General features: G+C 44.8%; 1 protein-coding gene across 1 annotated transcript in view; it reads left to right on the top strand.

Annotated features, from left to right (window-relative positions):
- Positions 1-25,660, top strand: part of SLC24A3 (solute carrier family 24 member 3) — a 489,239-nt gene that overhangs the window by 450,609 nt on the left and 12,970 nt on the right. Inside the window, exons 13-15 of the mRNA XM_088477346.1 lie at positions 12,170-12,336; positions 15,754-15,868; positions 17,975-18,087. Of these exons, the coding sequence (XP_088333472.1) occupies positions 12,170-12,336; positions 15,754-15,868; positions 17,975-18,087 (395 nt within the window). The remainder of the gene's footprint in view (positions 1-12,169; positions 12,337-15,753; positions 15,869-17,974; positions 18,088-25,660) is intronic.

Raw genomic sequence — 25,660 nt, 5'->3', positions numbered from 1 at the left:
TAACTGCGTGTGCATGTTTTCATGTCTGTCCTATTGAGTCATTGTAGTCATATCTGCATGTGCATGTTTTCATGTCTGTCCTATTGAGTCATTGTAGTCATATCTGCATGTGCATGTTTTCATGTCTGTCCTATTGAGTCATTGTAGTCATATCTGCATGTGCATGTTTTCATGTCTGTCCTATTTAGTAATTTTTTGTTTTTGTTTTTTTGGATTCCTGTTGAAACTAACCACAATTTTTTTTGCATTTTTTAGGGGCACAGCAAACACTACGGCGGCATCGCCAGACAAGACGCCGGTCCCGGCCCCTCTCTCCAACCACTAATTCGTCAACTACCCCCTCCTCCCCAGACCCTGTGGACGAAATTTCAGGCCTACTTCCCCTCCAGCCCAATTCCCCCTCTCCTCCATCCGTCCCTCCTCCAAATACCCCCTCCCAGGATTCCTCAAACACCTTGACCCTTGGTTTGGGGAATGTAGCCACCTCCGAGGTGGTCCAGGGAGTGGCTTCTGGATCTGGCGTTTTGGAGAACGGTATGTTTTGAAATTTTATTTTGGACACCACAAACTGTTTGTATGTAATCATGTGTCGTCCCCATTTTTTTTGGCTTTCTGTCGCCTTAGGGTATTTTTGGGGGTTGTCTTTACCTGTTACTGCTGATGTCACCATACACATATCACACCTGTGTGCCTTTTTTTAGGGCCCTTGTATTTTTGGCCTACGACATTTTGGGGTTCTGGGTTTTATCCGTGTAATGTTTTTTTGGCCCACAAGCTTTTAAGTTTTGGTTTGCTTGTTTTGTGTTTTTTTAGAATGTTGCTTCATTATCGATTTATTAATCCCCAAACTTTTGTCACCCACAGAGGAACAGAGGCGTCGGGAACAAATAATTAATTGTGTGGACCGTATGCGGGAGCAGGTCACCGGGCTTATGCAGGGCCTTGACCATCTGTTGGTCCTCCTTAGGAATTAGTTTTTTTTTTTTTTTTTTTTTTCTAATTGTTTCATAATAAATCAGTTTTAAATCAAGCTCTGTCTCATGCGTTTGGAGTAAATCCAAGATTCTTTACACTGACATAAGTAGACTCTTCAAGCAAGGATTGCCACAGAATCTCACTACAGATTGTGTGTTGTATTTTGAATGCAAACAGGCACAAGAAACACCTCCCAGTACCAATGTCATTTTCCTTTTTTGTGGTGGTCAACATGATAGTTTACACCATTTTTCAGGTTCCTATTTGGTGGCCAAACTGCTTAGGACAATCTTACGAAGGCAACTGATTGTACAGGATTCCTTGTTGTGTTGGTTAGTACCCCGAAAACATATTAAATTTTAGCTCCACTTGCTTCATTACTGGGTTACCCCTTAGGTAAAATTAACGTTTGGGAGTTTGTTTACACTTGCTTCTAACGTGCCCAAAAAGGAAACAAATTACACTCTCCAAATATTTATTCACAACAGAAATCAAAATACAAAGTGGTCACTCACAAACAAAACACACAGTGATAATCAGAAATACACCACATACCAAAAACACGAAACAAACACACAACAAATCAAGAACTGGTTGATGAAGGTCCATGCCCACATGATTTCAAAAATATGGCATTGCAATATTGGTGTCAGAATATATTCCCGAAGTTTCCACATAAAGGTTTTTGAAGGGTAGCAGGAAGTAGTCATCGTGGGAGTGCCAAAGATTATGCAAACAAACAGAAGATGGTGCAAGAATTAATATCAAAAAAGATGAACGCTAAAAAACCGTAACACATTGGGTATACACACTGTTGTTTGGTCAATAATTACCTAAAATATCGGGCCACCACATCATCGCCTATGGCCCCCCCACATACTGACCTCCGACCAACCTCGGGGGGGGCCATCCTCAGGTAAGGCATCCTCTGGCTGCATTGGAACACCACTCCTTATGGCGATGTTGTGAAAGATCCCACACAGGACCACAATTTTCGAAACCATATCCGGCAAATACATGAGCTCGCCACCAGAGCGGTGGAGGCATCTGAATCTGCCTTTTAAAAGGCCGATACAGCGCTCCACCACTTGTCTGGTGGCTGTAAGTGCGGTATTAAACTCACTTTGTGGCCCTGGTGTGGGAGCCAAATAAGGAGTGAGCAGCCAGGGCATGCAAGGGTATCCACTGTCTCCTGTGAAAAAGAATAGACAACATCAGGATCACTGTGTATCAAGCTTAACATTGTTATGTACTAAAGGTCTACACTTACCCAGAAGCCACGCATCACCAGCTTGTAGGTTGGTTAATTTGTGCCATATCCCTGATTGCCGGATGACGAAGGAGTCATGTGCACTTCCTGGTAATTTTGCATTCAGGGACAGGATCTGGAGGGAGGCATCACATACCACCATTACATTCAGGGAGTGATAGTGTTTTCGGTTGCGAAATATTGCCTCCAGCCGTGCTGGAGGCTGAAGTGGTATGTGAGTACCATCCACAACCCCTATGATGTGTGGGAAGCCAGCTATTTGGTAAAAATTGGCCTTGGCCACACTAAGGGCACCCATATCCAAAGGCATTTGAATAAAATGATGGAGGTGCTTGAAAAAGTGCCTCCATCACTGCCCTCAGGATCCTGGAAAAGGAGGATTGTGAGATGCCCGCCACTATTCCCACCGTTGTTTGAAACGATCCTGAGGCACAGAAATGTAACACCGCCATAAATTGCGTAAGTGGTGGTATTGCTGTTGGACTGTCAATTTGCCGCTCAAGATCACTCTCTATTAATGAGAGAGTGTCTATGATGATTTTGGGAGGTAGACGGTAGCGTCTTAAAACCTCATCATCGGGCATTCCAAAAAGGGTGACACGTGTTCGAAATATCTGGGGCCTTGCACGCCTACGATGCCTACGCCTGGGACGAGATTGAGGTTGGTCGGCTTCCGGGAGCATGGCCAGAACAATCCGCCCAAGATCAACCTGAAATGGCAAGATTGGAATGTAAGGCTTTGGACCCACCCCAAAAGAAAATTAAGAACAACTTAGCTTGATGATACCATCCATTGCTGCTTACATGCCGGGGTATTGTCATGATACGGCCAAACTGAAATTAATCCTAAAAATAATTTGAAAAATTTTAGTGTGTGCATTTATGTTTCTAAATTTTGTGATAGACAAAACTTAAAATATGCGAAACACACATTTGGCCAAAGAGCAAAACGACATTACACACAGTACATCAAAATGGGTTGAAATGTAAGCCAAAAAAGCCAATGGGCAACCACCAAAAATTTAACAGGATTAATAAGCATTTAAAAATGCGCTAATTAGTTCGCAAATACAAGTTAATAAACAAACTGAGAAAAATGCGCTAATTAGTTCGCAAATACAAGTCACAATAGTAAGTAGTAAAAATGCGCTAATTAGTTCGCAAATACAAGATAAAAAATGGACTTACCTTGAGCAAATATATAAGATTCCAAATCAAAAGGTCTTTGGGTCCGAAATTAAAAAAAAGCTAAAAGATATGAAATTATGGATCCAAAAATTAAAAACAAGAAGAAACACAATGAGACACCAATTGAACCAAAGTTAGACTTCACAAAACTTACCAAATCAAGAAACGAGGCCAAAAAAAAATATACCAAAAAAGAGAACGGAAAATAAAAACACAAATCTAGCAAACAAAATAAACTCCAAACGCCAACTCCTTTATCCGCAAACAAGAAACTCCAACCAAGGTAACCTCCAACAATCCAAAAACGCCACCTCGACTCGAGACACACCAAGCCATAAATAGTGTTTCGTTTCCCGCACAAATTAAGGAGGGATCATAGGAACGCACAATCAATGATGCGGCCGCAAAATAAGGACGCATGTATAAATACGTCACCAAAACACATTTACATTCTGGTGTATTTCTTGTTTGGACCTCAGACATGGCTACAGACCAGGGAAACAATGGCCAAGAGTCAGGCGGTAAGTCTTTCATGCATTTTGTATCAATGATTAATTTGAAACATAAGATTGGGCAAGTTGTGAATTTGAGAAATCTGAATATTTACACAAATAGGTGAGGAGGCTGACATGGAAGAGGCTGCTGGGCCCAGTATTCCGGCCAAAGCTGCCAAAAAAAAAAGGCAGCCACATTTCACAAGAAAGGAGATGGAGGTTTTGATTCAGAAGTGTGTGGACATCCTGCCACAGGCAGACAGGAATATGAGTATAAGCCAGAAGTGGAGAATGTGGGAAGAGGTAGCCGTTGCTATCAATAGGGTGGGTGATTATGTCCGTCTAGCCCGGGATGTCAAACGGCGGTAAGTAAACACTTGCCCCCCCTAAAAACAAACACCATTTTAAACAAAAGTATAATGGCTTCCATTTTTTCCCACAGATGGGCCGACTTCAAATATCGCCTAAAACAAAAACTCGCGGACAGGGCTAGGCATGCAAGGGGGACAGGTGGGGGTCCCACCCCTGTGTCATTGGAGTTGACGGATTTAGAAGAGCTGGCACAGGGGTGTGTGCAGCCTGTGGAGGTGTTTGGCGTGTCCAACATGGATACGGACATGCCAGACTTTGCGGCTCCTCATGTTGTCCCAGGTAAATCTTTTGATGTCACCAACTCTGAAATGTTAGTGGGCCAATATGTAGATTCTAATGTGAGTCTTTTCTCATTTTTCCTAACTGAGACACAGGCGGATGAGTCTGCTCCAGAGGGGAGCCTTGGCCGCCGAATTTCTGCTGGCTCTGCAGGGGAGGAACCAGTACATCCGGCTGAGGACCCTGCAGAAGCCAGTCCAGGGCAATCCCCCTCGCAGGCAGTGGCCCTCCTCACAGAACTCAATTTCAAATCGGATTCCCATACGGAGATTCTGCAGAGGATGGACGCCAGTCTGCTACGGGTGGCTGAGGCCCTGGAGCAAAATGCTGCGGCCAACATGACCATTGGTCAGGCCCTGGCGGAAAATACCAGGGCCAACATCTGCGTCGCCAATGCCCTGGAGCAGCTCGTTCGCCAGCACATGGTGGAGCCGACCTCCCTTCCTGCCGGAACATCAGGATCCTCCACCTCTGGCACAACATCAGCCAATCCTCCAAATGTGCCTAGCCCTGTGCCTAGTCCAGAGGCCACAACATCTGCCTCTGGACAGGCCAGCCCGATGACATCCCGGACCCGGTCTGGCGCCCTCCCTCCCCCATCCAAACGGGTGAAAAAACGGTGACAGCAATGGCGACTTTTCCCACACTCCTTCTGTGCTTGGCTCATATTCCTTTCTGGTCAAAACTTCCCTCTCCTTTCTTGTGAAATGTTTTTAATTTTTTGTTGTACGTTTATGTCTACAGTTATGTTGGGCCAATTTGTTTGATTTTGGAAATGATCTTTGCCAAAAAAAGATGTCCCCAAATTTTTTATTATTTTAGTTTTGGTTTGACCAATAAATTTACGCCAAAAATCTGACATTGTATTGTGACATTATTGTACAAATGGGTTACATTTAATCCTGGCCCAAAAGGCAAAAACTTGCAAAAAAAAAAAAAACAATTTTAAAAAAAAAGGGCTCTTTAAGGAACGTTTAAAAATTCACATAACGAGGCAAATTCAACAGGCAAAAATAAAAAGGTGAGAAAATTAAAACATGATGACATTATTGTTACAATAGGCCCTAACCACCAAATTGAGGCCAAAATAAACCCCCAGAAATGTACGCAAATTGATTGTGTCATCCTGACATTAGCAGCTATGATTTCCACCTGCGTACGCTTTTGTGCTATCCCCAAAAACTGATTTCAAAACACATACCAAGCCGGTTTTCAATCCAACACTAATTGCTTTTCTGACCACCCGCGATTAATCGCAACAACATCGTGGAGTCCCGGGACGGAGGAGAAGGCCATCGCCAATGTGGTCGAGTAATCCAGACCCTAAGCTGTGCGAGCATTTTGAAGGGAAAGAGGATCATCCAGTGACGTATGAGTCGGTCCGAACACATTTTACGCTCGCATCTGCTAATGTATGTACGCCCCAAAAACGCCTCGCCACGCCTGCGTTTTTCCATCTCCACCCCCGTCAACACCCAAAAACGCCTGTCAATCACATTTGACATGTCACTTCCTGTACGCTATTTGACGAACGAGACCAAAAAAACTCGCAATCTGCCGTACGCACATGCGCAGTGTTACACCGACGCATGCGCGGTTAGTCAACATCGGAACGCAACGAGCGTACTGCTGTTTGCGAGTGGCTCTGAATGAGGGCCATAGTCAGCCAAAAACAATAAAAGGTCATCTGCGTATAAGGCCACAGTGTCATTTCCATTCTCTACCCGAAGACCCACTATATCAGGATGGGATCGCAGTACACATGCCAGCGGTTCCATTGCCAAAGCAAATAGGGCTGGAGACAAGGGGCAACCCTGTCTCGTTCCCCTAGATAAATGGAAGGAGGGTGAAACATAACCATTTATTGAGATCCGTGCACTAGGGGCCATATATAGTAACTGGACCCATTTGATGAAGCGTGGACCTATCCCGAATGCTCGCATAACTTCCCATAAGAACTGCCATTCTATGGAATCGAAGGCTTTAGCCGCATCTAGTGACACTACAACTGATGATGATTCATCACCATGGGAGATCTGTAGATGTGTAAATAATCTACTCAGATTCTCAGAAGTTGATTTCCCGGGCATAAATCCTGTCTGGTCTGGATGAACTATAGTAGCAATAACTCTATTAAGTCGCATAGACAGGAGATTTAGCTAGAATTTTAGCGTCAGTGGATATCAGGGATATCGGTCTATATGACTCTGGAAATAGGGGATCTTTTCCAGGCTTCGGAAGTACCACTATCACCGCCTCAGACATGGAGGCAGGGAAGATCCCCTCCTCAAACAAAGCATTAAATATGTCCAGTAATTTGGGAGCAAAAAATAACACATGTTTTCTATAAACTTCAAGGGGAATACCATCAATTCCGGGAGCTTTGCCACTCGGAAATGATTTAATAGCTGTGTTAATCTCTTCAATAGTGATAGGGGCCTCCAATATGGCGCTGGCCTCAGTAGTAAGGATAGGAAGCTTGGCATTATTTACATAATTCCGCAGTTCTGCCTGGCTACATTTTAAATCAGATGAGTAGACATTCTTAAAAAATTTCAGGAACACATCCGCTATTTCAGGGGTTGTATCAACTACCAAGCCATCAGCTGATCTCAACTTAGCAATAGTGTTACTAGATCTGTCTGAGTTAACCAAGTACGCTAGATAGCTTCCCGACCTGTCACTTTGAAAATATCTGGAATGTGAAGTAAATAATAATCGACGGCTAGTTCGGTCCTGTAAATGAGTAGTCCATTCTTTTTGAGCATGTAACCATGATGCCCTGGAGGATTCTAGCTTATCCACCAGATATGACAACTCTAAAGCTCGGCATCTGGCTTCCAATTCAAGTTCCCTTTTCCTATAGAATAGTTTCAGCTCTGCCACCCTCTTTATCAGTGATCCTCGCATAAAGGCCTTGAATGCATTCCATATCATATCAATAGGAGCAGAACCCATGTTATTAGCAAAGTAGCCCTGCCATGCCGCCTCCAGTTCCGACCCCGCCCCCATTTGCAATAACCAGGAGGGATGTAGCTTCCAAAAATGCTGACCCTTATCTATTTTAATATCTAACTGCGAGAATAGCGGGGAATGGTCAGATATGCCCCTAGCCTTGTACTCCATACCAGAGATGCGGGGCAATAGGTTTCTGGAGACCAGGGCCAAGTCTATTCTGGAAAAAGAATGATGGGAATGGGAAAAACAAGAATATTGGTGTGTATTTGGATGTTTTTCCCGCCAGGGGTCAATCCAGCCAATATCCGTCACAAAATTCGCCAGCCCTCTACCTGATGAGACGTGACAGGCGGAGGATTCACGCCACCTATCCATAGCAGGATTTAGTACATTGTTGAAGTCCCCAAGACACATAATTCGGGTATCAGGAGAGGAAGCTACAAATTCAGCTGCACGCTTCAAAACCTCATACGAGAAGGGTGGAGGAATATATACTGCTAAAATAAATATATTAAATGAATAAATGCTGCAATCTAAGAAAACATATCTCCCTCCAGCGTCTATTGCAGACAAATGGGACTGTTTTACTTATAAGAACAGACACTCCTCTAGAAGAGGAGGTAAATGGGGAATGAAATGCCCAACCCACCCACGGTCTCTTAAGTGATAAAAGTTTCCCACCCACCAGGTGCGTTTCTGTAAGACAGGCAATCTCTGATCCATAGTGTCGCAGCTGTCTAAGTACTAAGGAGCGTTTTATCCTATCATTAATACCCCTCACATTCCAAGTCAATATTTTAGTCATATATAGGGAAGTAAAAAGAGTTTCAGGATATCCCCCAGCAATTTACTAGAAACATTGTGCAGACTGACAGAACGGATATATAAAGTCAATATGGCAATACAGTACATCACTTTACCAAACATAGAAATAATATCAAATAAAAATAAAAAAAGAGGAAATAAATCTCTCCCAAATCCCCCCCACCCTGTACACCAACCCAACCAAGGCATACTTGGATCCCTAAACATTAAACTCTCCCTCCCTACAAACTAATAGTAACACAACATACCCAGCTACACAATTACTCTGATAGCCAAAAACAAGCTGAGAGTATTAGGAGCAATGAATTCTAATGACCACCAAAGAACATGATGGGCTCCCCAGTATAGAAATAATATTGAAGCAACAGTACCATATTCACTTATACTTATATGAACTGACATATTGTAGAGTGATTTTATTGCAGAAGTATTATATAGTGAATACTATCCTCCGTAATTTATTATTTATATCCAGTACCTACTTAGTGTATATATTGCAATCGATGAAGTAACATATTATATCTAAGAACATCGATTCCAACAGCAATATAGATATATATTCACAAAATTATATATTATTCATAATCACTCTGGTTCCAATTGTCGAAGACCAGGTGATCTACGATCCAGCCAAGCCGCCGCCTCTTTTGGGGAAGCAAAGAACTTGGTCTCCCCATCCGCCACCACCCGTAGCTTAGAGGGGAAAAGCATTGCATATGATAGATTAAGGTCACGGAGGCGACGTTTAATAGGGAGAAATCTTGCTCTGTCCTTCTGTACCTCCACCGCAAAGTCTGGAAAAATAGAAGTTTTAACTCCATTTCGTTCCAATGGACCTTTAATGCGTGCTAACTTGAGAATAGTGTCTCGATCTTGGTAATGTAGGAGTCTAGCAATAAATGTGCGTGGAGGAGCACCGGGAGGCAAAGGTCTAGGAGGGACACGGTGTGCCCGCTCCACTGCAAATGGGCTGAAAAAGAATCTCTGCCATAGAAATCGATGAGCCACTTTTCAAGGAAAGCCTCAGGGGCGGAACCCTCTTCTTTCTCAGGAAGCCCCACAATTCTCACATTATTACGACGGAGTCTGCCTTCAATATCAGATATTTTGTTCTGCAGAGTAGCCATTTGCGTAGTCAGAGAAGCAACTTGTGATTGTAATGGGGTGTGCGAGTCTTCTAGATTAGAAATACAGGTTTCTGCCTCTCCGACCCGTTCCCTCACCCGTTGTACATCATGTCGTAGAAGAGACAGATCAGACTGAACACTTTCGATTTTGTCAGCTAGTCTAGCTTCGCAGGAGGTGACTGCCTCCAGCACCTGCTGTAGGGTGACCTCCGAAGATGTAGTGGAACCCACTCCAGTGTTAGGTGCGACAGTTGGTTGTCCGGATGTCCCTAAGGGGGCAACGCTCGGAGGCACAGGTGGTGTTGATGAGCGGACAAAGCGCTCTAGTTTAGCCGCAGCCGCCGCACCATGTCCGGACTTTCCCATTATAACGCCAGACAATAATGTAATATCAGGTCCCTCAGTAGCAGTTCACTGCACAATAAACAATATCTTGAAAGAATGGTATTTGTAATAGGGATGCTATAAAGACTAGGCTGAAAGAGAGATCCAAGAGAGCTCAGTCACAGAATCATCCAGCTAGGTTTAATTAGTATATTAGGTGACGATACTGACTCACAAAAATTGCAGGGAGTATAGATCACGCAGGGCACCACACTCCGAATGCCTCCTCTGATATAATCAGGAGCGGATACCAGCCACCTATCGGGGTCAGCAATGGCGCCCAGCACAAGCCCCGGCGGCGTCACGTGACTGGGAGGCCCAGTCAAGCATCAGGCCAGCACGAGGCACAGGGGACAGAGATCCGCACTCACCGGAGTCTTCTCGACTGCCCGACCACAACGAGAAGGGTCAGTCCGGATGTGGAGGTTATTCCCGGCCAGCACAGCCGCGTCTCAGCGGAGGCACCAAACAACAGCCGAGGCTCTACAGTCCAGCAATGGCGGCGGCAGGGCCCAAAGTCTTGGCGATCCCGCCGTGCGCCGTATTCGGTCTCGACGCTCAGGACCAGCACAGCGGTATCCCGGGAGGGTAAGTGCTCGATGGCGAGCAATTTTATCGGGGTAGCTGTGCGCAGGATAGATATGCAGGATATAGCACTGGGGAGCCTACAGGACCAGCTGCCTACACCAGATCCGCCGTGGCCACGCCCCCAGTAAGTTAGATTTCTAACAATGGCTGAATGTATTCAGTGCCTGATCAACCAACAGGTGATTGAGCTACAGCCTATGGAGCTGGAACTTGAAGGGTGGAACGGGCACCTCATAGCTGGCAGCCAGGAACCAAAATGAAAAACTAATTCACTCCATGTGGGGGCGGCCACACAGCTTATATAAAGAATTTTGTTAGTTATTCAGCCATCACAAGGCCATGTTGATTGAAGTTCTTAAAGGGACTACCAAGACGACTGTGGCGATGTGACCATGTAACTTACTGCTAAAACCCTTACATTATGTAGCGTTCCCGCTAGGCCATTTTAGTGTGGCGCCATGCCGTCCTATTTCTAAAGGGCAGAATGTACCCTGTCCTCTGACGTGGTGCCCTGCTGAAACAGGCTGCGGGTACCATCCCCACCCATGGGTAGCAGTGTCCCGATGGTGTGGAAAACTGCGGTGTAGTGGTCATCGCCGGTGAATGGATGTCGGGTGCATGCATTCACCCTGACAGCAGTGCTTGTGGGCAGCCCAGCATGTCCGTAAGTGCCGGGGACGCCCCAAGAGTGACGAAAAGGGGACACGTCTTAAAGGCACGCCCCCTTTCATTGGCCATGCCCTCTTTGCTGACACGTGCCTTAGGCGCACGCAGACCGGACCTAGAGTGAACACTACTTTATGTACATTGGGCCTGATTCAGAGATGAGCGCTGTTAGCATCACTGCTGCAACTTTGGACACAGCAGCAATGCTATCATATGCTAATGCCGCACGTGGGCTGCCATCAGAAATTGTGGGGCCCGGGACTGACAAAATAGGCAGCTCCCCCCGGTTTATTGAAACTGTACCAGACAGTGCTCTGCCCTGCTGCCCAGCTCTATTTCCCACTTCCCTTTTCCCCCTGCTTTATTGAATCTGTACCACCTGCTGCCCAGCTCTTTTTTCCCCCTTCCCTTGTTTATTAAATCCAGCCTCTGCCCTACGGCCCAGCTTTTTTTTGTTGCTGTGGCATGGGAGTGATCTTGCAGAAGGAGACCTGCACATGCGCAGTACAGATCCATCAGGTTTGCGTACAACACTGAATCAGGTCCGTTGTGCTACAGCATCATGTGGGTAGCCTGACGCTCTTTAGAGACTTCCTTGCATGGAGGCAGGGGCGCGTCGGCACCATTTTATATTGCCCACTCCAACAAAAATCGTTCCATTGCTCCTGCAGATGGGCCCACGCCATTTTTCTTTCCATGAAACGACCTGATTTTTCCCACTGTTCATTTCTACTATCCTTGCAATTGTGCCACCTATGGTGGGATTCTCAATTCCCCTTCTGAAAAGAATGGCCCTGATGAAGCCACATATCAAACCCTGCCGATCAAAGGGCGAAAAATTTAAATTGCAGAACACAACACATCAGTTAGATTGCTATTACTTCCCAGGTCTGTGTACATGGATCAGCCTATCTGTAGTCTATATATCCGTTTAAGGAGCGCGACTTGTGGCGTGATTTGAATTATCCAACATCAGATGTGCGGCTATGTATGTCATGCTTATTTATTGTCCTCTGTAATACATTTCATCTGTTTACTAACAGCTGGGAAAGCGGAAAAGGCGAAATGGATGGTAACCTGGCCGCTGTGTTTCCTTATGTACTTCACGGTACCCAACTGTGCTAAACCACGCTGGGAGAAATGGTTTATGGTTACGTTTGTCTCGTCATCCATCTGGATTGCAGCTTTCTCTTACGTGATGGTCTGGATGGTAAGTAACAATCTCTAATATAAGGAGTATGGATTATAACCATTGGACAGAGAAAATTGAGACTAAGCAAGGCCATTATGGGGCCAGTTCTAAGTAGAACAGAAGGCCATTTGGCTGTTTATAGCACTGTGCGTGCTTTGTAGCGTTGTGTACGCAGCTATGGGCGATTCCCAGCCATACGCATCTCACTTGCAGCTGAATGGGTGTTACTGGTTGGTAATGGGGTGTTTGCACGTAGCATAAGTATACTAAGGGGCATGTCAGCAAACTGTGAGCTATGTAGACCTGTCCATATGCAGGGATCCATCTGATTACAGATACATCTATTGCATTAGTGTAGGGCTGGGATATGTCCGTGCTTATAATGATGACTGCTATATAACCAAGTGTACAGGTCCTGGTGGTGTAGTTGCATATACTGTATGTGTTCAACTCACAATATGCGTTAACATCCACATGTAAGTAGATACAATGGCAGCCGATTTATGTGCAACCCTGAGTCAGCGGCTATATGACTAAAGAGGTGATGCGTAAATGAACATGGTAATAGGTTTATTATTGCTCAATGCTGTGCTGCTTTCAGGAATTATTTATCACTTGGAAATCAGGCTTAAACACAAGCCAGTGAGGTATTACTGATGGCATATCACTAGGCATTGCTGCTTATATGCATGTTAATGGGCATATAATTATTATTACTGGTGGTATCATTACCACCAGTGGCGGATTTTACTGACTTTTGTGGTAGTGACCAGTTTAAGAATCCTTTGGTGAAGGCACGACGCGTTTCTCTGTCACAGACAGCTTTCTCAAAGGCAGTCTGTGACAGGGAAACGCGTCAGTCCTTTCACCAAAGGATTCTTATCCCTTTCCATTGCTGTTGGAGTGCTTATTGTCTAGTGATTATTTAAAGAAGAGACACACATTACATCTAAAACCGGAGGACTACAAGAACCAGCCATTTTTGGGATTTCCTACTAAAGGGACTCGACCACAGTTAAGGGATTGCACGGGCTGCAAGTTATTACTAACCCTGCTGGACTATTTGGACTTGTTTACCCTATGAACCAAGTGGCACCGGTAACTGTATACAGTCTCTGACTTCTACACAAAGCACTTTTATCTGGGAATACGTCTTTTTGTCCTTTGGTGGATAAATTAATATTTATACTAAAGTACTCATGCATACTACAGGATTTTATGATATTACATGCTACTATATGTGAATAATTCATTCTTTTATGTGGTTTATATATGCTACATGCACCTGTTTTTTAGTCTGTGATATTGCTGTAATAAATTAGTTACTTTTTAACTTTTTATTGCTAAAAAGGATACTCACATTATCTCTTTTGTAAGCCTTTTTTATACATGCAAGACAACACATGCGTCGTTTTTTCTATGTTATATAGATTTTACATTACCTACTTTCTGGGATGACTGCCCTTTATTAACGTCAGCTGCTTTCTTTGTGTATATATGTGTGTTTATATACATACATTCATTTTTTATTTATTTATAGATCATTGTTTTTTGTATATAAACTATTGATCTATATTATTTGATAGCACCCATTTGTTTTGACACTGACACTCGTAGTGTACTAGTATTTTGGTGTTAGCAGTGGCGGAGGCTTCCCATTGGAAGCGCTCCCTGCTAATCACATGATGGATAGGCAGTCCCAGGAAAAGGTGTTTATTCCGCCTGGGACTACCAGTCCGGACTGCAATTAGCAGAGAGAGAGAGTTTCTAATGGGAAGCCACTACTCTCCTATAACGGCAGCTCTATCTGGCTTCTAGGGGCTGCAGCTGATGCTGTCCATAGAAGCCTGCTTGTTGATTTGGGCGCATGTGAGGGATCATGATCCTGAGTATACGCACATTACAGATTGGCAGACGCCCTGGTAATAAGAGGCAGGAGCCGCCGCTGATTAGCACTGTATTATTCAGCAATACAGCCTGGCATACTTCTGGAAATGATTACTGCTGTTGATAGCAATTTAGATTTAACGCCGTATCCCTGTCAGCAGAAAGTCTAGAAGTCTCCTGACAAAAGGAGGAAGACATTATTACTGATATTCAGGGATTTTTATCAAAACTTGTGCCATGGAAACATTTGCTGTAACCTTTAGCAACCATTGCAACATTTCATGTCATTTTCTAAACTGTACTAACATAACAGTCACATTGTGATTTGGTTACAGCACTCTGGTTCTGTCAGGAGTGCTCTTATACAGTATTTTCCCACTTACAGTTCCTAGCATTGCTACAGAAAGTGCAGTGTAACAGTATTTATCAGCTGCAGAGTTCAGGTGCTGATTGCACTTCACACATAGCCCTGTCGGCCACCATAGACATACAATGTAGACGGCAGGTTTTTCACCGCAGAGTGGCACTTTGCAGACTGTAAACGACATAGGAATTATCTGTATATCTAATTATTAATCTCCTGATAGTATATCTCGCATATATCAGTAGCCATATATAATTAACTATGGGCCCGATTCAGCAGTACGCTATGCCGATATATCCACAGTTGAGCGATTATTGATAAACCGCGCATGCATCTAAGTCACACAGCGCATGCGCCACGGTACATTACCATAGTCGCTCGCGGCATCTATTTACTTGCAGTGTGATTGACAGTCAGGAACATTTAGGGGAGGTAATGGGGAATGGTGGCAAAGAACGCAGGCATGATGTGACCATTCCGGGGCAAGTCACAGCCTGCATCTGCGATCCCATTCGCAAGAAAAATGGCTCCAGCATCTCAGTTCCCACGTCCAAGCTACACATCGATAGGATTACTATGAAAACCAATAATCGAAGGATCTGCGGCCGATGCTGCGTCTTTGCATGCAGCTGCTTGGACGTGCAGAGCTGCAGGGGACCGTCTCAGTACATTCCTCAGCGGCTGTGATATTTGCATATTTTCGTACAGCAGCTGCGTACACAGACGCAGCAGTGGCGGCATTATCGTACATCTCTGGATCAGGACCAATACTTAAACTTAGTTTACTGACAGTATCTTAAAGTACATGTATATTGTACAACAGTATTTGAATATTTATAAATTGAGAATTTATTAATATCTGAAATTGTTACTGTTGGAAGAAATACTTTAGCTGGCAATGATACATAGATAGCAATGATTTAGCAGAGTCTGAGTAATGATATTTCAGTACTGGCTATGGGGATATCTCCACAGTAGCTGGTATTTCCGCTGCAGTGCTGAGCATTATGTGTTAGTGTGGCAGTAATTCAGAATATATCTAACGCAAATGTTTTCTTGCTCTCACTTATGGCAATCATTTTAATAAATGCACATAATAAAATACAAAGCATTGACATCTCAGACTATTCTAAATCACATTTCTATTTCAACAGTAATATTCATTGTTCTTTGGTGTCTTACAGGTCACTATAATTGGGTTTACTTTGGGAATTCCAGATGTCATTATGGGCATCACCTTCCTGGCTGCTGGAACTAGCGTACCGGACTGTATGGCCAGCCTGATAGTAGCACGACAAGGTTTGTGCTTTTTACTTGACAATTGATTTTTTTTTGTATACAAAACAGTAAAACTTTTGCTATCGGCGCTAACAATAATATACTGCAAATCTATATGTGTAGCAAATAAAACAAAGGGGATTTTGTCATGATTTGATCAAAGCATTTAAGCCTGCAGCCCAGCGTCAAGGGACACCTTTGTTTTTCTGCAGGTCCCTACACTAGCATATATGCCCAGCATACATTGCAGCCAAATGTACTCACCTCCTAGATACAGAGGGACACATCCATACAGGGGCTGGCTGTGAGCCACACCCAACTAGGCCTTTTATAGCCTTAATTGAAATCTGCCATGATAGCACAAGGCAAAATTTTGGAACACAACAGAAAAGAAATATGCCCGCGCTCGGTTTTACCCATATCATACATGGTACCAGCAGCGTGGCAATATTAATACCATAAATGTATACAAAACAGAAAAACTTTTGCTATTGGCGCTAACAATAATACACTACACATTTATGTGTGTGCAGCATATAAAACCAAGGGGATTTTGTCATGATTTGATCACAGCATTTAAGCCTGCAGCCCAGCGTCAAGGGACCCCTTGTTTTTCTGCAGGTCCCTAACACTAGCATATATGCCCAGCACACCATTACATTGCAGTTAAATGTACTCACCTCCTAGATACAGAGGGACACATCTATACAGGGGCTGGCTGTGAGCCACACCCAACTAGGCTTTTTTTATTGCTACACATATAGATTTGCAGAATATTATTGTTAGCGCCGTTAGCAAAAGTTTTTCTGTTTTGTATACATTTATTTCAATAATATTGCCACGCTGCTGGTACCATGTATGATATGTGTAAAACCGAGCGTGGGCATATTTATTTTCTGGATTGGTTTGTTGGAAACAGTTATTATTTGCAGTCAGCCTGTTAACACAATGGGCCTGATTCACTAAGCACACTCAGTGTGCACCACAAAATAGCGTTGGTTTTGTACCAGGGATGGTCTGCCCAACACACATCAAGGTAGATGCCTTCTCACCCCTCCCCATCCCCCAGGAGACAGATCTGCCAGTAGAAGTGTGACTTGGTGTGTGACAATACACAAATATGAAATAAGAGGCACACTGCACAGACGTGTAGGCATCACATGGTCCCAAACCTCCTATCACACCTCTGTCATTACAGAACTCCTTCCATTTTCTCCTAAATACTGCTCGATTTATTCTCGTTTATGCTGAAATAAATAATGGGTGGGCTGTTTTTATTGTACTTGCACTATTATGAGTGACGCTTTTATTATATTGCTCAGAGTGCATCTAGATATGTTCGGCGAGTGTTTAGAAAAGCGACTGTCCACCAAAGTGCAACACCGAGGTCTAATTAAAGCTTAAGGGTGAGACCCAAAGATTGCCAAGTTCCAGTGCTTCTGTCTTCAGGTTCTGCATTTGCTTCCCCATCCCATTTTGTACTGTGTTTGAAAGAATTGTAGGAGTGATTCATTTTTGATTGAGCCAGTATGACATTAGGTATGAGTTCCACATGGAATATTAAATAAGAGCTCAACCGCGTACATTAAAATATAGTGAACTCAACCCAGCAAATAAAAATGTCAGATGCTCTGATTCCATCACTGTATCTTAGTTACTCATACCTACTGCCTCCTATGTAATGGTCTATGTAGATTTTAAACCCCTGGTATTTCAGTCAAAAAGTCCTGAATGAGCCAAGCGCAGGCTGTGGTGGCGTCCAATCAGAGCTTGCCACAAGACTCGCTAGAATCCTGACAGTCCGTGTTCTCCTACCTTATAAAGCAGGGACAGTGACAGATGTAGTGGAGGGGAGAGTATCTTTTGGACACCAGAGTTTCTCTTGTTTTGGTTTGACAAAGTATTTTAGTTAAGTATTTTAAGTATTAGTATTTTATGATTTAGTAATGGTGGGGTAGTACTTATTTTAATTTTAATATTTTTTGTATGGTGATGCATACACAGAGGAGACCCTTTCATGTGTTCTTAAACATCCATAAGCTCTAATGGAACAGTGCTGCTAGTGGCTTAATGATCTACAAGCCCTGACTTTTGAGGGAAGTATATAACAAGAGACTTGTCTTTCAGGGATGGGAGATATGGCCGTATCAAACTCCATCGGGAGCAATGTATTTGACATTCTCATTGGGCTCGGACTCCCTTGGGCATTACAAACGCTGGCTGTGGACTATGGGTCATACGTAAGTTGTTATCTAATCTGTACTTTCTTGTTCCTCTGTGTTTAGTACTGTAAAAGAAGATGTATTAAGCCTAACAACTGTAACTATATACTGTATATATCGGGAATAATCTGTGACTGTTTTGGGAGACTTGCATTATGTTATTATTCTTAGTGATTGGAGAGTTATACTGTGCTGAACCCTGATTCTTTATATTCATGTAAACCCTAGTGCAGTGATCCCCAACCTCGGTCCTGAAGACACACTAATAGTCCTGGTTTTAGTGATATCCATGCTTAAGCACAGATGGTTAAATCAAAATAACTAAGGTACTAATTAAGTCACCTGTGCTCAACTATGGCTATCCTTAAAACCTGGACTGTTAGTGTGCCTTGAGGACTGTGGTTGGGAACCCCTGCCCTAGTGGGACCAGCCGGATAGATGAAAACCATTGAGACATATATAGCACTTTATATCAAAATCTGCAGTGTATACAGACAGACGCCGGCCCAAAGTATATCAATGTGTATAACTGACCTGGATGGTGTCTGGCTTCTCTGCATATCTGGATCATTGTAGCTTCTCTGCTTTTTTTAAATAATCACACATATTTTACAGTAATGTAATTAGTGAATAAACAAACTATAATTTAACTAAAACTATTTGTAAGTAGTAAATACTACATTCTCAGTTATGCGGTGACTATTATTGGTGGGAAGATAGAATAGAAAATTATGTCTAAAAGCCGACATCCCCTTTAATTAGGAAAGACTGTAGCACATGAAATTCAGTATTCTCTGGCCCATCTCATACTGATACAACATTTTTAAACAGCAGGGCATTGAAGTCCTAACAGATTGTAATTACATTTTCTATGAAAGTACTGGAGCATGCCACCGGTCTGAATCCCTGCGGTGGTAGCCCGACACGGGACTTAAAATAGACGTCGGTATACCGATGCCTATCTTAATCCCGATGCCGGAATACAGACAGGCGCCAGCCTGAACGAGGTAAGCCGGGGGCGTCTTAGCTGTTAGCCGCGGGGGAGGGGGTGGAGTTTTAGGTTTAGGCAGCATAGAGGGATTAGCATTAGGTTTTGGGGGGGGGGTTAGGTTTAGGCACCCCTGGGGGGAGGGTTAGGGTTAGGCACCACTGGGGGATTAAGGTTAGGCACTAAAGGGGAGGGCAGTGGCGTCTCTCCCTGCGGTGTCACCTGGTGCGGGGAGGGACGATATGCGCGCGGCACAGCCGTGCGCTGCCGAAAAGGGAGCATGTCCTCACGGACAGGTCATGGCCATGTGAGATGGGGGTGTGGCCTCACGGCCGAACCCCTGTGGTTCCGTTATTACTGGGGGGCAGGGGGGGGGTGCCGGAGATGCGGACTGCCCTGTGTGCAGTGCCGGCCAGCTCCCTCACACTTATTATACAGTGCAGCACCCGGCTCCTGTCACTGAGGGGGAGTCTGCACCTTGGTGTTATCCCTCGGCGGGTGCAGCCCGCACCACCTGTACCCCCCTTGTGACGCCACTGTGGGAGGGTTAGGTTTAGACACAAAAGGGGGAGACTTAATTTAGGCACTAACGGGGAGGTTTAGGGTAGGGAGGGTTAGGGTTAGGCTACAAGAAGGGAGGGTTAGGGGGAGAAGGGGGGAGGGTAAGTATAATCACCTGACCCCTGTCGGGAAGCCCATCATCGGGTTGCCGCTGTCGGTATTTTGACAGGAGGCATCCCGACTGCCGGTATAACATACCCATTCCAAATACTGCTGACCATATCAATATATACAGTCCGTGGACACTTTTTTAGGTACATATATACCTGAATATACTAACAGGTTCATGTGCTTATTATATAATATTATCTCCAATCATATGTGCATATATAAAAAAAGCTGCAAAAAAAAATGTATGTTTGTGATTACATACACTGCACATCCATATAACAATGGATGCAAACCTACAAAAAATCTATTTGACATGTGAATTACAAATGTTTTTATTTTATTGACTCATCATACTACATAGCAACCAGTTGCTGTATAAAAACACAAAAAAATGTATATGAAAATAAATAACCAAAATCAATTACACAACATATATAACAGATAGTAGTAAAATGCTATAAATATCTGTTGGTTGAACAAATGGTTAAAGCCACACCACTCCAGGTGTTTCTATGCATTGTTACCAACATTCCTTAGTGTATTAATACCCTAGAGAAATGTACAGTTACCTTTAATATTGCACATGCATGTCTTTCATATGGGTGTTTTACCCCTACTTGTAAAATGTCCAACTTGAATGGTGTTAATTCCGTGTGTGACCATATATTTTAAAGGTCCATGCTCCCGGATGACTGGGCACCCTTATTTTCAATGTGCCAGTGCCAAATGAGGTATGTTTGTTAAGCAGCTGCGGCCACACAGCGCTGGTCGCTCTCCCACTGCACACACCTAGCAAAGTGTGCGCCATCTACTGTTAGCCTGCAAATGCAACGCTCTCCCGGCTGATGTAGTATTCACAGCGCGGATGGGGTCCAATCTCCTCCAATTGGCAAATATCTCTCCGGGGAAAATTAGAGATCATATGGGTTCCTCCACGGGCAATATATGAGTAACAGGTTGCTATGTAGTATGATGATTCAATAAATTAAAATAATTTGTAATTCACATATCAGACTGTTGTATATTAGCGCAAAATCAAATACACCTGTAAACCTGCTCAGTAATGCAAATATCTAATCAGCCATTCATGTGGCAGCAGCTCAGTGAAAAAAAGCATATAGGCCATATAGACATGGTCAAGAGGTTCAGTTGCTGTTTATACCAAACACCAGAATTCACACAAATGATGATTAAAATTACTTTGACCTTGGAATGATTGTTAGCGCCCGCCAAAGCGATTTGAGTATCTCAGAAACTGCTGATCTGGGATTTTCACACACAACATTCTCCAGTTTGCAGAGAATGGTGCATGAAACAAAAAACATCCAGTGAGTGGTACAGTAGTGTTGTGGTAAAAAACACCATGTTAATGAGAAAGCTCAGAGGATAATGACCAAACTGGTTCCAGCTGTCAAGAAGGTGGCAATAACTGAAATAACCATGTGTTACAACAGTGGTATGCAGAAGAGCATATATGAGCACATCTTGTTGAACCTACAGCAGCAGAAGCCCACACTGAGGCCCTGACATTCTGACAGAGCGCTCGCTCTGAATCAGGGCCGGCCTTCTTGTTTTTTAGAGCGGCCTCCTGGCCGCTCGAATAGCTGTGGGTGACCACCCATAGCCATAGCGAGCGGCCAGGAAGATGGTCGCGATGGTCAAGACGACCGCGACCATCGGGCTTGCGACGAGACCCTTGTGGTAGGGTCTCGTTGCCGCAAGCCCCAGAGAGATTTCGGCTCTCACAGAGCCGAAATCTCTCCCACTGAAATCACTCGTGATGTCAGTGGGGCCGCCCTCAAACGGAGGCATTCACATGGGAACGCCTCCGTTTGGGCAGCCACTCCCCCGGTCCGCCCACCAAAGGGGGCGTGCTGTCACTCAACATCGACAGCACGCCCCCTTTGGTACGAGACCCGGAGCAACGGTTTGCCCGTCGCTATCCGGGTCTCGCGCATGCGCACGGCGGAGCCGGCTCCGTCGTGCGCATGCGCACTGGGCCACCATCGACCCGATTGCAAGCGCATAGCGCTCGCGAAGCGGGTCTGAATCAGGCCCTGAGTTCCACTCCTGGCAGCTAAGAACTGGAAACTCAACAGTCACCAAATCTCAATCCAATTAATCACCTTTTGATGTGGTGGACATGGAGATTTGCAGAACGACTGTGTAGCTGTACATCTGCAGCAAGGGTGTTATGCTATCATGCTATGTTAAGCATAATTAGAGAGTAGGGTTAGTAAAATATATATGCCTAGATACTTGGTAGTGGGGCGCCAAGTAAAGGTAAATGTTGCAATGATTACTGAATGGATATGTGAAGGAACACAAATGGACAGTGCCTCCAACTTAGGGGGTCACTCAGACCCGCTCGCGAGCGCAGGACGCTCACAAGCGGGTCGATGTTGCCCCACTGCGCATGCGCACGACGGAGGGAGCTCCGTCGCGCGCATGCGCGAGACCCGGATAGCGACGGGCTCTCCGTCGCTCCAGGTCTCGCACCAAAGGGGGCGTGCTGTCGATGTTGATTGACAGCACGCCCCCTTTGGTGGGCATGCCAGGGGCGTGGCTGCCAGACGGAGGCGTTCCCATGGGAACGCCTACTGTCTGAAGCCGGCCCCACTGACATCACTAGTGATGTCAGTGGGAGTGATTTTGGCTCTGAAAGAGCCAAAATCACTCCAGGGCTTGCGGCAGCGAGACCCTACCGCAGGGTCTCCGTCGCAAGCCCGATGGTCGCGATGGTCTTGACCATCGCGACCATCATCATGGACGCTCACATAAGCTGTGGGTGGTCTCCCACAGCTATGCGAGCGTCCAGGAGGACGCTCCATTTTCATGGAGGAGGGCCCTGATTCAGAGCGAGCGCTCTGGTCAGAGCGTTCGGCTCTGAATCAGGCCCTGATATCTATTCATTTTGTATCCTGAAAGGGAGCTATATGCTTCTATTTCAGACTGAAGATCAGGGGAGAGGCATTATGGTGTTAATCAAAGTGAGAAGGATATTGTCTGCAAAAAGAGACAAGGTGTATCGACTCCCACTCACTTTATGTCTTTGGTTGGCTCTGATTCTAACTGCTAATGGTTCAAAGCATAACGCAAACAGGAGTGGGTATAGGGGGCATACCTTACTTGTCCCATTTCCCAAATCAAACCGTGAGGATTGCAAACCATTTGTCATAACTGATTATGAGGGCCGGGAGTAAAGAGCTTTAAAAAGTTCCCGTGTAGCATAACCTAGGACATTGTGGATAGCATAAAGGACCATAAATGCGCTCAAAGGCCTTTCCGCGTCTAAAGCCAGGACAACTGAAGGAATCTTATGGGTGTTACTATAGTGCAGTGGTTCTCAAACTCAGTCCTCAGGACCCCACACAGGTCACATTTTCCAGGTCACCCAGCAGGTGCACAGGTGTACTCATTACTCACTGACACATTTTGAAAGATCCACATGTGGAGATAATTATTTCACTTGTGATTTTGTGAGGAGACCTGGAAAACATGCACTGTTTGAGGTCAATCAAATGAATACACGATAATAATAATGATAATACGTCTAGTGTTATCCGAGGCCAGACAGGTGGGGACAAAGCCTACCTGGTCTGGATGAATCAAAAGAGGTCAGTACTCCATTCAACCTATTAGCTAGAATCTTAGCAAATAATTTAACGTCAATATTAATCAGGGAAATGGCATGGTGGTTTGGGCATAGGTAAGGATACTTTCTCGATTTAGGGAGTACAATAATCCGAGACATGGCAGAATCATGGTGGAGCTGACTCAATGCAAAACCACATTAAACAACCAAAGCAACTGCGAGGTAAGCTGTGAAGCAACCATTGGGAATCCATCTGGGCTGGCCAGGTGCCTTAAGAGCTAGAGTATGTTCCTCCGCGTTCAGAAAATGGATGGTGGCCTCGGAAAGAGTAGGAAAAGCACAGGATTCCAGGTATTGATGAATTTCCTGAGTGTCAGATGTCACATCGGACAAAGGCCCTCATTCAGAGCCGTACGCTCTGAGCAGAGCGCACGCTCTGAATGAGGGCCGTCCTCCATAACTATGGAGCATCCTCCTGGACACTCGTATAGCTGTGGGTCACCACCCACAGCCTATACGAGCGTGCAGTTTGATGGCCGCGATGGTCTTGACCATCGAAACTGCGAGCCGGAGCCTGCGGTTGAGGTTTTCAACCGCAAGGCCCGGAGTGATTTTGGCTCTATCAGAGCCAAAATCACTCCCACTGACATCACTAGTGATGTCAGTGGGCCGGCTTCTGACGGTAGGCGTTCCCTTAGGAACGCCCCCGTCAGGGAGCCACGCCCCCGGCACGCCCACCAAAGGGGGCGTACTGTCAATCAACATCGACAGCACGCCCCTTTTGATCAGACACAACGAGCGAAGGACTTTCCTTCGCTCGTCGCGTCTGGCGCATGCGCACGACGGAGCTCCCTCCGTCGTGCGCATGCTCAGTGCAGAACATCGACCCACTTGCGAGCGGACAGCCCTTCGCGAGTGGGTCTGAATCAGGCCCAAAGCCTCCAAGTTGTTAAGAGCTTTGTAATATTGTCCAAAAACATAATTTATCCGTTTAGGGTTATAAATAAATTCCTGCTGAAATCTACAGTATTTACCAAGAAGTATGGGCTAGATTGCCTTTGTTGTAAAATTTCTGGTTAACCCAGCAGAGGCTCCACTCGACATGCTCGGCCAGCTGCTCTGGTAGGTCAGCACGTTTCTCAGACAGTTGGGATAGAGCTACTTTAGATTTTGTTCTCTTGTGCTCCCTGTCTAGTTGCACAATACCAGCATTCAAAGATTCTATCAGTGCATCTTGGCGTTTTGTGCATCTAGAGGCTAACTGGATCATGTGATCCCTAATCACCGACTTATTTGCTTCCCATATCGTAGTAAAGGGGATGTCATCAGAGGAGTTAAGCTCAAAGTAATCCCTCCAGCGATCTTAGACTATGTCCTGTAACTGCAGGAGCTTTTTGCAGCAGTTCATTTGTTCTCCAGGATGGTCTGCCAGAATTGTCCCTAAAAACCTAAATGAGAACTTCACAATGTAGTGATCGGACCACAGGTTCGGGAGATGGATGAATAGCTGTTTGGGATAGGGAGACACAACAGAGAAACAAATCGATATGATGAGAGTATGTGTCATGAGAGTTGGAGTAAAAGGTATTGTCCCTGACCGAAGGGTTGAGGGACCCACAGATATCGAACACACCAGCCTTGGCCATATATTTACGGGTACACTCGAACCAAGAATAGGAGTATGTGCATTAAATTTGCCAGACTTATCCATACAGGGGGATAATACTGTATTGAAATCACCTCCAATTAACGTTTTACCTGCTTTGAGGCTTGAGAGTTCATGGAAGAACTGTCTGAAAAAAAACAGAATGACTTGAGTTAGGTGCATAGACATTCGCAACAGAAACTTCCTCGTGTTCTACTTCACCTTTTAAGATCAGATAGCGACCGTCTGAGTCGGCCTTAGTAACAGGCTACACAAATGGCAACTTAGGCCCGTATTCAGTTAGCCGCGATAATTTTGCCGCCGTTGGCGCAATCTACTTTCCGCCTACATTGCCTGTTTTGGACGCGGAAAATTATTGGGCGCGCCCCCGCTATTCGCCCTATTCAATTCCAAAGAATGCAAAAACGGCAAGCCGCGATGTCGGAACAGGCGGAAAGTGCTATCAGCAATGGGAATATCGGCCTGACCTCCCCAAAAATTTGTACCAACATTGGGGATCACTATAGATGCCCCCAATTTGCCCTAATGAAGGTATTTGGGGTACTTAAGTTGTGACAATTGGTCCCAATTAGCACGTTAACACAAGTGGTGAAGAATAGAATTAAGCAATATTTATCTGCAAAAATAACTACTCCCAGCAAATTTGGGGTACATGAAAATGGGTGCTAGC

Source organism: Taudactylus pleione, unplaced genomic scaffold (assembly GCF_031769625.1).
Source record: "Taudactylus pleione unplaced genomic scaffold, aTauple2 ptg000201l, whole genome shotgun sequence".
Classification (NCBI taxonomy): Eukaryota; Metazoa; Chordata; class Amphibia; order Anura; family Myobatrachidae; genus Taudactylus; species Taudactylus pleione.
This window is presented reverse-complemented; position numbering and strand designations above follow the sequence as displayed.